The 14,964-nt window shown below is 37.9% G+C and overlaps 1 protein-coding gene across 1 annotated transcript in view; it reads left to right on the plus strand.

Moving 5' to 3' along the window:
* The first annotated feature begins 68 nt into the window (after nt 1-68).
* rpap3.L (RNA polymerase II associated protein 3 L homeolog) overlaps nt 69-14,964 on the plus strand; it is a 32,719-nt gene continuing 17,823 nt past the window's right edge. The window contains 12 exon segments of the mRNA NM_001091056.1: nt 69-336; nt 2,335-2,511; nt 2,731-2,871; nt 4,633-4,752; nt 9,542-9,669; nt 9,779-9,900; nt 10,355-10,425; nt 11,356-11,490; nt 12,031-12,158; nt 13,635-13,756; nt 14,254-14,324; nt 14,723-14,821. Coding sequence (NP_001084525.1) covers nt 2,359-2,511; nt 2,731-2,871; nt 4,633-4,752; nt 9,542-9,669; nt 9,779-9,900; nt 10,355-10,425; nt 11,356-11,490; nt 12,031-12,158; nt 13,635-13,756; nt 14,254-14,324; nt 14,723-14,821 — 1,290 coding nt within the window. The 5' untranslated portion in view covers nt 69-336; nt 2,335-2,358.

Here is a 14,964-nt window from a genome sequence, read left to right on the forward strand (position 1 = left end):
TAAAAAAAGTAGTGGAAACATCCGAGGAATAGTTATATTGAACGCTCCGAATAAGAAGGGCATTTGAAGCAAAATCCAGCATTTGTCTCAGGTCTGTTTGCCTCGGTTACGTGCAAGCTTCTAGAAGTGCATAAAACTGATTCCAGTTGCGGCGGTTCTTTGCCAGTCCAGTGAAAACGCGCACGCCCTTGCCCTGTCGGCGTGACGTCACGCGTCTGTGGACGTTCCATGTGCAGGAAGTTAACCTACGATTGCCGTTGCTGTGTTACCACGTTCTGCTTCGGATTGTGCTGCTCGGATGTGTTCCTGAGAGTAAAATAGCTCGTGGGGTCTAGTGTGAGTACTTGCAAAAAAAATTCCTTTTTACTCACAATCTGATACTTTGCATGTCTACCCGAGATAGATGTTTAGTCTGAGGCGTCCACTGTATCCTATTTGTGGGCCTGAGTGGGAGTTTTGTTTAATAATGACTGGACCGCCGCAGCACATTCATGTTGCCCTAGAAACTAGAGATATACAAAACCCTTTGCAAATGATTTTATGCAAATACCCAACCTCAACATGTATTTTATATAGTCGGAGAAACAGATATTTGCCGCAGTCACTTGCCCAGTTTGTTTTTAAAGTTACATGTTTGAAGATTGCACTTGATCCAATCCTGAAATCAGGACCTCCCTAGCCAGGCCACTAATGATACAAAGTGACAATTTATTATCCTTAAGGTTCACGCTCTCGGTTTTCTGTGTTCCATGTTGTGTCAATCATTTTTACACTACAGGTGTATGTATTTTTTATCTGTCGTTAATAGAGCACCAACACCTTTTACAGAGATGATACATCATTCTATTTACTGTTGGACGTTACAATCTAAGCCCCATGTTAGTCACACAGAGTAGGGTTAAAGGAAAACGATACCCCCAAAATTAATATTTAACCAACAGTTTATATCAAATTAAGTGGCATATTAAAGAATCTCACCAAACTGGTATATATATTTAAGTAAATATTGTCCTTTAACATCCCTTACCTTAAACCACCATTTTATGATTATCTGTGTGCTGCCTCAGAGATCACCGGACCAGAAATACTGCAGCTCTAACTATAACAGGAAGAAGTGTGGAAGCAAAAGACAAAACTGTAATTTAATTGGCTCATGTGATCTAACATGTATGGTTTGTGTGCACCTTGAATCCTACGATCCCCCTTATTTTTTTAAAATGGCAGTTTTCTATTTAAGATTACCCAATGGCACATACTAACAAAATATATTATTATGAAAATGGTTTATTTACATGAAGCAGGGTTTTACACATGAGCTGTTTTGTGCAATTATTTTAAGAGACCTACATTGTTCGGGAAGTATAGTTTTCAAACTCTAGAAGTACTAGCCATCATTTTTGTATTTTCTTTTAACCGAAGCAAAGGAATGTATATGCAGAAAAGTGATATCAAGTAGTAATACTGTGGTTCCTCTGGTTCCTTCCTTTACCTTTGGGGTAAATTACCAATTTATTTACAAGCAGTTAGTTAAAGGAAGAAAGTTATGGTTGAAATAAGAGGTTTCATGCCATTTTACTGCACTAAGAATAATACAGACTACATACAGGCTGATATAGCAGAGTTGCTGTTGGCAACTTGTGGCATGGTAAGGCCACGAGCATATATTGGAAGAGAGTGAACAGTGATCCCTGGCATACACTTTGCAAGAGGGGCCACTGTCTAGCAAGGTGAGATTTGTCTAGTGCTGTTCTATATAAGATGTATAGTATATAGAAATGTATATCATATAGTCCCAAAATTCATAAATAAGCTATCCTCCATGTTTTGCTTAGATGTATACACAATTAATAATAAATGGAGGGCACACCAAAAGCATTCAATTCAGATTAGTAAGAGGTGCAGAAACAAATGTTACCCCTACCTCAGGTAACCCATGTCACTGATTCATCTGCATGTTTGCACACTCAAAAAAAAAACAATTTGGCAAAAAGGGTAGTTTAAAAATCAATTTTTACTCTTTGTTCAAGAAAAACATTTTACATAGATAACGCCTTACAAAACATGGCATAATTTTGACAATGTTAAAAAGTAGCATAGAATATCAACCACCCATTAGTTATATGCAGCAAGCAAGAAATCAGCAAGGGAGCGGATACACCTACCAGAAAAATGAGAATGGCCCCAACGTTTCGGCACCAAGGCCTTTGTCAAGGGGATTTGCTTAGATGTATCTCATGGTATTATGGGAAAGGAATCTTAACTTCTTTTACAATATTGGCATCAGTTGATTTTTTCAGAGGACCCCCACTCACACTTTTTATTTATTTTTTTTAGGTTGAAAAACATCTGATCTACAGAATGTCTTCTCCAAGCAAAGCAATTGAACTGCAGCTGCAGATGAAACAAAATGCTGAAGATCTGCAAGATTTTATGAGGGAGATGGAAAGCTGGGAAAAGGATATCAAGCAAAAAGATGCCAAGCTGAGAAATCAGACAGGTGTGGAAAACCAGGTCAGTGATAAATTATTACAAAATAAACCATGTAAAATACAAAAATTCAATTTCAAGAACAAATAAGGAACACTGATAGCTTTGCTTGTCTGTATATGCATTTGTATATTAAATGCTGAGAAGAGTGCTCCGTGTTTTTATTTTGTATGCCCATACGTAGATTATTACTCTGGTTTTACATTTTAAACTAAATAAACCATTTTTTTACCCCATACCCAGATATTGCCTCCTATCAGAAATAAAGATTTCAAGAAAAAGAAAAAGAGCAAGCCTAAACCACCACTTGAAAAGAGCCAAGAAGATTGTCTTAACCCCAAGAAAAAGTTACTTGATTATGAGTATTGGGACAAACTTGATGTGGTATGTTACCCAATATATAGCATTTAGTATAAATATTTTAATTGGTATATTTTTATGTTTGTACCCTGTACTGGCAATCAGATGATATCATCTACAATTTCACAATCCTCCTAAAATCTGTGCTGTCACATGCTATGCTTTGTTTTGCAGCTAAAAAGGTTAGTACACCTTGCATTTTGTAGTGATGTCCTATCGTTAGTTAGTCTCCAACTGTTACCACGACAAAGGGTTTAGAGCAGGGATCCCCAACCTTTTGAATCCGTGAGCAACATTCAGAAGTAAAAGGAGTTGGGGAGCAACACTTGCATGAAAAATGTTCTTGGGGTGCCAAATAAGTGCTGTGATTGGCCATTTAGTAGCCCCTATGTGGATTGTCAACCTACATTAAGGTTCTGTTTGGCAGTGCACCTGGTTTTTATACAACTAAAATTTGCCTCCAAGCCTGGAATTCAAAAATAAGCTCCTGCTTTGAAACCACTGGGAGCAACATCCAAAGGGTTGGAGAGCAACATGTTGCTCACGAGCTACTGGTTGGGGATCACTGGTTTAGAGTATGGTCACCGACATCACTTACTTCAAGAGGATCGAAGATCAAGCTTATATGCAGCTGGGGAACTGGAGCTTATATCTGCCTAACAATGCATATGTGCTGAAAAGCAGCATCTGTTAAAGGACAAATACCCCACTTTTTAATATGAGCTCATTCAGCAAGTCAAGTCTGATTGATTGTGATCTCATCTGCAAATAAAAACAAACACTGGGGCAAAATTGCTAAATTTTTCAAGGCCTGAACAATGGTGTCAATAAAGTACACAAAGGTGTTCTGTAACAAAGCTAAGTTTTGCAAATGCAAGTCCATTTTCCTTTTTGTACTATTGGTGTGTAGGCAGCCATCTCAGGTCATTTTGCCTGGTCATGTGCTTTCAGAAAGAGCAAGCACTTCATGATGGAACTGATTCCATCTGATTCAAATAACCTATTGTTTGTTCTACTCAATGTAACTGTAGGAGACACAGTGGGACAGTGAACTTTTACTATTGAGTGCTATTCTTATATCTATCAGGAAGCAGTTATCTTGTGTCAGGGAGCTGTTATCTGGTTACCTTCCCATTGTTCTGCAGAAGGGCTGCTGGGGGGGGGTGTGAAATGTAGGGGGTTATCGCACAAACTTGCTTTGCAGCAAGTGGATCTTCGCCACGGTTCGCGACGTGGTTTTTACTCTAGTGGCATGTGCCATTGCCTAAGCTTGAAACCGCTAGCGTATTTACGTGACGGTCAGCTTTTTTAAAATCCGCGGTGTGGACCGCATGTTTGTCCATGCCCTAAAGAGTGACTGAAGTTTATCAGAGAACATGGCTGGGGGCACCTTTGGAAACTGACATGTGTAGCTCCATTTCAAAATTAAATATATAAAAAAAATCTGTTTGCTCTTTTGAAGAAAAAAAAAGGATTTCAGTGCAGAAGTCTGCTGGAGCAGCACTATTAACATGTTCCGTGACAGAATACCATTTAAAGGGGCTGGGGGTGGCTTTGCGGAGGCTTTGCTGGGGGGTGCTTTGCAGGGAACTATTCCTTGTGCTGCATTTACTTGTATGATTTTTATAGGAATGTGTCAGTATCGCTTTAAGTATAATGCATACATAAGAAGGCCCACATAGTCACACAGTTTTATTCGAAACAATCCGTAGAGGTAATTTATTTTGAATTGGCCTTTGCATTTAAAGTTAATTTTATGTTTTCTGTTTGCTTATTGTTGTTTAGGACAAAGCTCTAGAAGATATAGATAAAGACAACAGCAATGAAACGTCCTCAGATTCGGAATGTGGAGATGAAGATGCAATAACTGTAGACACAGAAAAAGCACTTTCAGAGAAAGAAAAGGTAAGAAAAATTTAGATTTTTTTTATATTTATTTTACTTAAATACGAGAGTACTCAAAGTGAAAAATGAATGTATGTTTATCATCTGCTTCAGCAATAATGGCCCTCTTTTCATTTACTTCCACGTGTATTACTTTGCTGTGGTTATCAACTATATTATGGGTAATGCCACATTGTAGTATTGAATTGGCTCAGGTAACAGGCACACGTGGCTTACTTTGATGAAGAAACGCGAGAGTTTTCATTCTAAGCCAAAATCAGCTGCATGTGCCTGCACCCAAGCCAATAAAATTGTTCTGTGTGAGGGGTGAAAGCAGCGATCCCTTTTTAGGCAGATGACCAAATGTAAATTTCTCACCTATATTGGGGACAGGCACCATGGGGATGAAGATCCTGTAGCTTGGAGAGTGGACACTAACATGTGAAAAGTGACTCCTCCTGCTCTGTGCTTCATCCCCTGCCTCCTCCTCCTATATTCAGTTTCTTTTAGTGTCCTCAGAAGGAGACACAACACTTAGTGGCTGGAACAAATGATCTAAGGAGTTCGGTTAGGGTCATGCCACACTGGAGACAGAGAGTTCTAGACTCCAGCTCCCATCAGCCAGTTAGGTACAGCACCTAAAAGGAACTTGCCCATCTGCCTTACCACTGTACACAGGTTTGCAGGCATGCTTCACTCTTCCCCAGGCTGTTGTTCCCGCTCTATGGAGGTCTGCACCAGCCTGACATCACTGGGAAGCTATATCTCATTAGGGCAGAAGAACACTGGCTGAGCAGGTAGGACACGACGAGGGGGAAATCTTTATTACGGGTGTCTGCCTGCTTCTTCATTAATCACCACAACCCCCTCCCTTCAACCCCTTGCAAAGGCCTCCACACAGTCCAAAGCCGGTGTGGCAGAGTCAAGTAACGGACCGGTGGATCCTTCCAAGTAATATCCCACGGATATTTGATATACTTGTCACAAATTCCACCTCACAGATTCTTCATATCCCGAATACCCAAGAGGGAACCCAAACAACAGGCGTTCATAACAGTTGTCCAAGATCTTGCAAGATCCGGGGTCATTCAGCCGGTTCCACAGACAGAAAGAGGAAGTGGTTTTTTATTCCAACCTCTTCATCGTTCCCAAAAAGGATGGATCCTACAGACTGGTGCTGGACCTAAAGTCCCTCAACCTTACCGTGAAAACACATTTCAAAATGGAGTCCATCCAATCTGTGTTAATGTCCATGGAAAGACACGAGTTCATGACGGTAATAGACATAAAGAACGCCTACCTCCATATACCCATTCACAGAAATCACCACAGGTTTCTGAGGTTCTATGCATCGGGAAACCACTGGCAGTTTGTAGCTCTACCATTCGGACTGTCGTCAGCACCCCACATCTACACGAAGGTAATGGCGGCAGTAGACTGAGGGGCATGACAGTAATACCCTATTTGGAATATCTGCTCGTAAAGGCATCTTCCAGAGAGTTAGCAAACAGCCACACCTCTCAGATACTTCAAACTCTGACCCAGTTGGGTTGGGTAATCATTTACAACTAATCCAATCTGATTCCAGCACAGAACATGGAATATCTGGGATTGATCCTAGATTCCACACAGGAAAGAGTCTTCCTTCCAGGAGACAAGATCAACACTCTTCAGAACAGGATTGGGATACTGAAACAGTCCGACAGAGTCCCACTTCGAACGCCCATTCGGGCCCTAGGGACAATGGTGACAACATTTCCAGCTGTACCTTATGCCTAGCTTCACACCAGACCCCTACAACAGCTGATACTAAGACATCAGAGAAGGGGTCGGGAGAACCTAGACAGGCAAATAACAATTTCGGAGGAAGTCAGGCTGTCCCTCGATTGGTGGCTCCAACCGCAGCGGATGACATTAGGGAAGCCCTTCCCCAACCAAACATGGACAGTGTTAACAACAGACACCATTTTAAAGGGTTGGGGAGGAGCGATGAATCAAAAGACAATCCAGGGCATCTGGAGTCAGACAGAAAGACTCCTCCCGATCAACCTTCTAGAACTAAGAGCAATATCGTACTCATTAGCGCACTGGACCGCGCTCCTACAAGGCAGACCAGTACGGGTGCAATCAGACAACGTGACAGCAGTGGCCTACATAAACCACCAGGGAGGCACCAGAAGTCAGACCGCCTTAGCAGAGGCAGAAAGGATTCTAACGTGGGCAGAACGCCAAATACCGGCAATTTCAGCAGTATACCAGGAGTGGACAACTGGTTGGCAGATTATCTATGCAGGGAGACCTTAGATCAGGGCGAGTGGAGCCTGCACCACAAGGTTTTCTAACTGATTGTGAACAAGTGGGGCATTCCAGAGGTGGACTAGATGGTGTCACGATACAATCACAAAGTCCCAAAGTTCATAGCAAGAAGCGTCGACCCACAAGCATGGGCAGTAGACGCCCTGGTGCTCCAGTGGAAGTTCTCCCTAGCCTATGTCTTCCCTCCTCTGGCCCTACTACCAAGGGTCATCAAAAAGATAAGAAGGGAAAAGGCTCAAACCATCCAAGTGGCACCCTATTGGCCACGAAGAGCGTGGTTTGCAGACCTCATAGATGTTGCGGAGGACGCATATCCATATCCAATTCCATCATTATGCAGACTGATTTACAGCTAAACCACCCCACACTCCAATAAAGAGACTGAGAACAGAAGTCTGTAGATTTTACTGGATGGCAAGGGGAATAGTTGAAAGTGGAGAGATGAAACTGTAACAAATAACACAAAATATAATAAGTATGTTTGCAATGAACCAAACAATATATAAACATGTAAAAGTGAACATGTAACTGCAATATCAAACACTAGCTGGCATGAAATATCTATGCAGCAATGTTTCTGGTGGTGCTGGCAGCTGGGAGGTGATTTGGTGCAACTTTGAGTCTAGTTGCTTACCAGCGATGCTACCGTTGGGAGAAGAATGGAAACTGTGTGCTTCTTCCACACCATGAGCTGTAAAATGGAGTCTTGGCTTCCACAAAGCATTGCACTAGTTCACATGGTGGTAGTACTGTAACCAGTTAGGTTCAAATGCACTGCTGGCCTTAGTAAGGTGCTGGATTTGTACAGGATGTGGCCTTGTGCAGTTACAACAAGCATCCAGCGGAGGGAGTTCACAGCATGAATCGTGAAATACCATAGCATGGTGAAAGCTTATGCTGGAGACATGACCAAACCTTTGGCTATGGTTTTACAAATCTAGAGATCCAAATGTCCAGGTTCTTTGAGAGCAACACACTGCTCCTTTTTAAAGTGTTTTTCAAAAAAGACAGTATTTTGTCCTGAAACATCCCTGTTTCCAATACACTTTTAATACTTTTATATTCTGAGAACTTTTTTTATATTCTGGACTTTTGAATCTCTTCTGTATTTTAAGAGAGTTTAGTTCACTAGCAGAGAGCACCAATTACATATTTGAGTATGTGTGTGAGTACAGGTACGGGATCCGTTATCTGGAAACGCTTTATCCAGAAAGCTCTGAATTACGGAAAGACCGTCCCCCATAGACTCCATTTTATTCAAATAACATTATTTTCTTTTTCACTGTAATAATAAAACCGTACCTTGTACTTGATCCAAACTAAGATATAATTAATGGTTATTGGAAACAAACCCATCCCTTTGGGTTTATGTAATGTTTAAATGGTTTTCTAATATAATTCAGGTGTGAAGATTCAAATCACGGAAAGATCCATTATCCCAAAAACCCCAGGTCCCAAGCATTCTGGATAACGGGTCTCATACTTGTAATACAAGCATTGGATTGGTTTTCCAAAATGCTTGGCATCTGGGGGTTTCCAAATAATGGATTCAATGGTATCAATGAGCTACCCGACTTAGCTTTATGAAAAAGGAACAATGGTAATGGATTTCAGGATGTATTGGCACTCTATAAATGAAATTCTACTGTGAGAAATTTGAAACCTCAAAAGTTTTTAATTGCAGATATGGAATCTATTTTTGGGAAGCAAATTATTCAGAAAAATTGCATTTCCATTTCCTCCCCTTTTCATGCAGAGAAAAAATGTAAATAAGTCAAAAATTATTGGTATTGTTTTTTTTATTAGGACACCATTACAAAAGGCAGTGCCATATTGCATAGCTTTTTGGATAATGGATTCTGCCATTTTACTTACCTTTTCCCAGGCATTCCTAGAACTGACAGACACTTGCCCATATGCAGTGGAATAGGAAATTGTACTCAACTGTCCAATCAGTGGATACCTGGGAGGTAAATAAAATGGCAGCATGGTGCTTATATAGTTTTTTTTCCTTTTGGCCAGTGCAGTTTTTTCCAAAAAGGAGTGCCGGCTTTGGGAAAAAAATTTAAATTTCTTATTTTACTCGGGGGGGGGGGGGGATGAAATAAATGTCTCCAGTGTCGGACTGGCCCACCGGGATACCAGGAAAACTCAGTGGGCCCTCATGCTGTTAAACATTTGGCCTATTTCATGGCCATTCCCTATTTCTATGAAGCTAAATAGATGGAATAATAGTTTATATAATGTAAAGAATAGAGATTGAGTGAGGAGAGGAAGAAAAATAGTACTGAGTGGGCCCCTGGTCTAATGTTTTTGGGTGGGCCCCTGGTGTCCCAGTCCGACACTGAATGTCTCCAAGTTATTTGTTGCCTTCTTATAGCCATGTATATATTTTATGGTTTGAAATTGTAATATCTTTCCAGTGTATAGTGTTTGTATAGTTTAAAAACAATAGTTTGTGTTAATCTCAAAATAAACATTGTTTTTGCTACAGGGAAATAATTATTTTAAAAGTGGAAAGTATGATGAAGCTATAGAATGCTATACTAGAGGAATGGATGCAGATCCCTATAATGCAATTTTACCAACAAATCGTGCATCTGCTTTCTTTCGACTCAAAAAGTAAGTCCAAACCTAGTAATTATGTGGACTCTTCACTTGTGTTATTCATATTTTTAAATGTATATCCCCAGCTTTTTTCACAATGAGATGCCTTGTGTTTATCTTTCAGATTTGCTGTTGCCGAATCTGACTGTAATCTTGCGATTGCTCTAAATAGAGATTATGCTAAAGCGTATGCTCGCCGAGGAGCAGCTCGTCTCGCTCTTAAAAATCTACAGGGAGCAAAGGAAGGTTGGTGCTTTAATAGAGTTTAAAAACAAAAAATGCATTCAGTCAGATCTGTTACTTTAAGTTTATTTAATGCAATTATAATTACAGGAGTAATGTACATGTGAAAAGCTCAAAATCCTCAAAAAAACAAACAATTTAAATAAAATCTTGGAAGAAAGAAAGTAAAATTTAGCTAAGCTATAGAACACATCCTAAACTACCATTTTTATGCAGGAACACCACTGCTGGGCAGAGTAAATGTAAGAAAAGTGTTAAATTATTTAATTTGTGATGTACAACTGCAGTCGAATCAGACAGCAAGAGGGCAGAGAAAAATATTAGATTTATTTTCCCAATTAAAAATGTGGAGTGAACCAGAACTACTTTTACAGCATGCAAATTATATGGTGGATGGGAAAGAGTTTAATATTGGTTATAACAGTGATAAATAAACTGTATTTTTATTTCTTTACAGATTATGAAAAAGTTTTAGAATTGGTTGCAAACAATTTTGAAGCCAAGAATGAACTAAGGAAAATTAACCAGGTAATTTTAAATTGAAGGTATCCGTCGTTTAAATGTTTAATTGTTTTTGGGATTAATAAAAACATTCAAACAGGCTTAGACAATTACTAGTGAACAAATTTGCTCTAACCAAACTAAATAGATTAGGGGGGAGGATATAATTATTTGTATACAAGATATAGTGAAGGAAACCCCCTTTGAACGATTTATATTTAAATTCAGGTTTTTACTGCTATTCAAATTACTCAAAAATCTCACAATGTTTGTAAAGATTATTCCTCTTTACCCCTGTGGTTTTAAAGTGACAAGTGCCAACCATCTGCTAATATCCACATTTTATATGTTATGCCAATTAATTGAAACCAAATGAAAGCTAAAATTCTCAATATGTATTTTCACAAATGGTTATTATTGTAATGGGGATAACAAAAACCTCCACGAAAGTGGCTCGTGCAAAAAATTTAAGTTTAAAACAACCAAACATTACACCTTGTTGATTTTTCCTCAATGTTAAACACTTCAATTACAATTAATTCAAATTACATATTCACATATGCAAAGTTAACATTTGAAATCAGATAAACTAATATTAAACGTATCACTACCAAAGTCATGCATGTAAGCATAGACACATATTTGCCATTTGTTTTCTAGTTAAATATTGTTTTTAAATAGGTCAGAGATTGCTGTATTTTGTCACTATTTAACAATTTTGCCTTTCAGTTATAAAAATACATAGGTTTATTTGTGCTGAAATAGGAAAGGCTATATAAGGTTTGTCTGTTAATGTTTATTTTAATCAAGCATTACATTTTGCATTTTAACATATCTTATTAATGAGTAATCCACAAAAGGTGGGAAAGAAAATAATTTTATAACTATAATTTTTCTTTTGCTAAACTTTTTTTTTTTTTTATATATATATATATTTGGTGGGGTTGTATTTCTTAGGAGCTGTATTCATCCGCCAGTGATGTCCAAGAAAATATGGCCACAGAAGCCAAAATTACTGTTGAAAATGAAGAAGAAAAAAAACAAATAGAGATTCAGCAGCGGAAACAACAAGCTATTATGCAAAAAGATCTGGTTAGTCTTTTCTATTTTTTTTTTTTTTATTTTGGATGGGGCAAATTACTTATTTCAATACAGATTATGACCTTTAGAATTAAAAGGCATATATTATAGTAAAATAGTTTTTCCCCACAGGAGGTTCAGCTTAATAGAGCCATATTGTATGGCTGCATCGTGCAGGTGCAGTCCATTTCACGCAGTTGTTATCCATTAAGATTGACCAGTGTATGTACACTAACCTATGCAATAATTTATAATCAAATAGAATACAGAAGTGAACGAGTTTGGATGTATGGGTGTATATTTGGGAGTAGTGGTGACAAACCTGTCATTGTCAACTTCATTAACTGGTAAAAGTTGGGTTCAGGGAAATGTGAGCAATGTGCTTTGCTTTTAAATTATTAAATTGCTTGAGTACTTGTTTCTCTCTTTATACACCGCAAATTGTTTCCACGTTAAAACTGAAAATATTTGTTTATCTTTATCAATCATTTTACTCAATTCAAAAACACCAGACAAAAATGAATATGAATTGACTGTCTATTGTTTTCTTAGGGCAATGCATATTTTAAAGAAGGGAAGTATGAAATTGCCATTGAGTGCTATAGTCAGGGAATGGAAGCAGACAACACAAATGCATTATTACCTGCAAATAGAGCAATGGCATACCTGAAAATTCAAAAGTAAGTATTTAATTTTGAATGTAAATATGGACTTTCTTAAATGTTTGCTTTACATAGTTTTTTGGTAACTTACAAACCTCATGGTTTAAATTAAAGAAATTATGTAGTGTGGTAAGTGGTAGGAATACTTGATCTACAAACTGCAAAAAAACATTTTTAGAACAAAACAAAAAAGTTGTATGTGTGCACTAATGCATGGTGTAATTGTGTCAGGGCAAATTATCCTCAAATATGGCAATACGATAATTGGGGACAAAATTAATGACTTATTCCTAGCCCAAGTACAAAGTGGTTGGGGTTCAGTCGTTCTCAGTTTGAGTTGTCTGTGCACCACCACAAAGAGAATCAAACAGCTCCAAGGCAGTATTTATAAACAGCAAGTAATATTTGTTGTCTTATGAATAAAAGAGAGCAAAACTATTTTTATTTTTGTTATATAAAATTTGCAGTACATTGAATACAATTTAATTCACAATTCTGCTATTATAAAATATGTATGTTAGTGTATATTTTATAACACACATTTATTGCAATATTGGCCAAACTGTGTTCTGGGTTACTCTATAGTAGTGAAAAAAATCTAAAGCAAATGGAGTTGCTGAGTAATCTTGAAAACATTTCACCACACATCTGAACATCAGCTGAGAGGTAGGGAAGGCATTTTAAGAGTAATAAAAATCAATAAAATCCAATCACTGTGGTTCATTGAACTTATTCAGGTAGGTGTTAGCTAAGATTTGCCTAAGTTATAATCCATTTACATTGGTAGCATGAGTTTGTTCCAGATAGTGCCTGAATTAGCTGTGATTTCCCGGAGAGGTTCCTACCACTCAGCTGAACTAAAAAAGCAACTCAGATGAGTAGTAAAACATTTTCAAGGTTAATCGGGAAGGGCAGTTGCTTTACTTACTTAATTACTACTAGGTCTGTACATTATGGCCCAACATTTACACAACACTAGAGGGCAGTCATATAGTCATATTTAGGCACTCCCTTCAGAAACCTGTACCGTACTGAAAAAACTGACATTACATAACTGTGTTTCAAAGGCTCTTTTCCTCTTGTCTGAATTACTGACATTACATATACTATAGTACAAGCAGGTAGTCCAAATACTTGCAGTGGTACATGAAGTTGAATGTTGTGCATCAACATGCAAGAAAGTAGTCCTGCATACCTGCATGTCACTCTTTTGCCCACAAGGAAATAGTGCTTGCACGGTACAACCTGCAGTAAAGTAGGGTTACAAACATTTCCTTGTATATGGTTCCACTCAATAACATACTTGTCCTGTAACAAAAGGTGGACTGCAGCTCAACTACTATTGTCATTTTTGTGGTGACAATAGGCCAAATTGGTCAGTTGCCTGCACAGGTATGATTGGACCTTCATTTCTAGCTTAGAACAGATCTGGATGGCACACCGAACATAAGTGCCCATATGTACTTAATATTATATTTCGATTATATTTTTAAGGTATAAGGAAGCAGAGGCTGACTGTACATTAGCCATATCACTTGATGCATCTTATTGCAAAGCTTTTGCTAGAAGAGGAACAGCCAGTATAATGCTTGGAAAGCAAAAAGAAGCAAAAGAAGGTGAGAAATGCAGGTGCAAATACAATTTGCCCTATGGAGAACTAAGTGCTTGTACAAATATGTAACGTGCTGAAACTACAATTCCCACAATGCCATCTATGTTCTTTGGTTACCAGACCCAAAACCTCAGGCCTTCATTTGAGTCTTAGATGAAGGATAGACAATTTTGGATACATTGGTTCTGTAGCAACCTGCAAAGGGAGTAGCAAAACACTGACAGATACTGCTTTAAATTGTAGTTGCATTTATAAATCATTTTTAAAATAATTTTGTTGATAAAACAAAAAACTTGCCTAAAATTGCATTTTTTTTCATTATGGGGAAAAAAACATTATTTGAGTAGATATTGCCTTTAATCGATACTGTCCTAGCTGTCCAGTGTGTTCAAGGCAAGGCATTGGCATTTCTATGGTCAGTCATTATGTAATCAACAGTTCCTCTGATGAAATAATATATGTCTACTATTTGTGACTTTTAAAACTATTTTTCATTAATAGATTTTGAAATGGTTTTAAAATTGGATCCTGGAAACAAACAAGCTGTTCTGGAACTAGCTAAAATATCTCAGGTATGTAAGAATATGATTGTTTTATCATTAATTTTTGCTAGACTTCATTATATACTGCAGATTGCCTCTGCCCATAGATATTTCTTTTCAGAGGCATATTTTGATTTTAGATTGTGCAGATAGCAAAGTAATTTTTGAAAGCACTGACCTGAGTCAGATATTTGCTGTTTGTGTTGGTACTGTTGGAAATGTTAACTGTGTAACCATTATCAAGGGCGAATATTGAATCGGTTGCAGAAGGGAAGCAACCGTAAAAAAGTACTCCAATATCCATATATCTATGACCTTTACAAACATAAATGTGGTAATTCTGACCAGAAAATGTAACGGTACACATGTTTTAGTATAAATTCAAGCTGCAATAATACCAGTTAACTTGAATTTATTTTCTGGTTTAGGAATTAAGGAGCATCGAAAAAGACAGAAATGGAAATAAGGATAGTAACCAGAGAAAGTTAATAAATACAGTTGAAAAGCTTCCACATCTGAGATCCACTGTAAGTTGTATCTGTATATTGTCGTGTTACCCCATCTCTCCCAAACACCCATCTTTTTCAGGGATAACCTGTCCAGGACCAGCATATGTGTAATATAGTGAGATTTTTTTTTTAATCAAATATCCATATAACCCAAGCAAGGT

Source organism: Xenopus laevis, chromosome 3L, assembly GCF_017654675.1.
Source record: "Xenopus laevis strain J_2021 chromosome 3L, Xenopus_laevis_v10.1, whole genome shotgun sequence".
NCBI lineage: Eukaryota > Metazoa > Chordata > Amphibia > Anura > Pipidae > Xenopus > Xenopus laevis.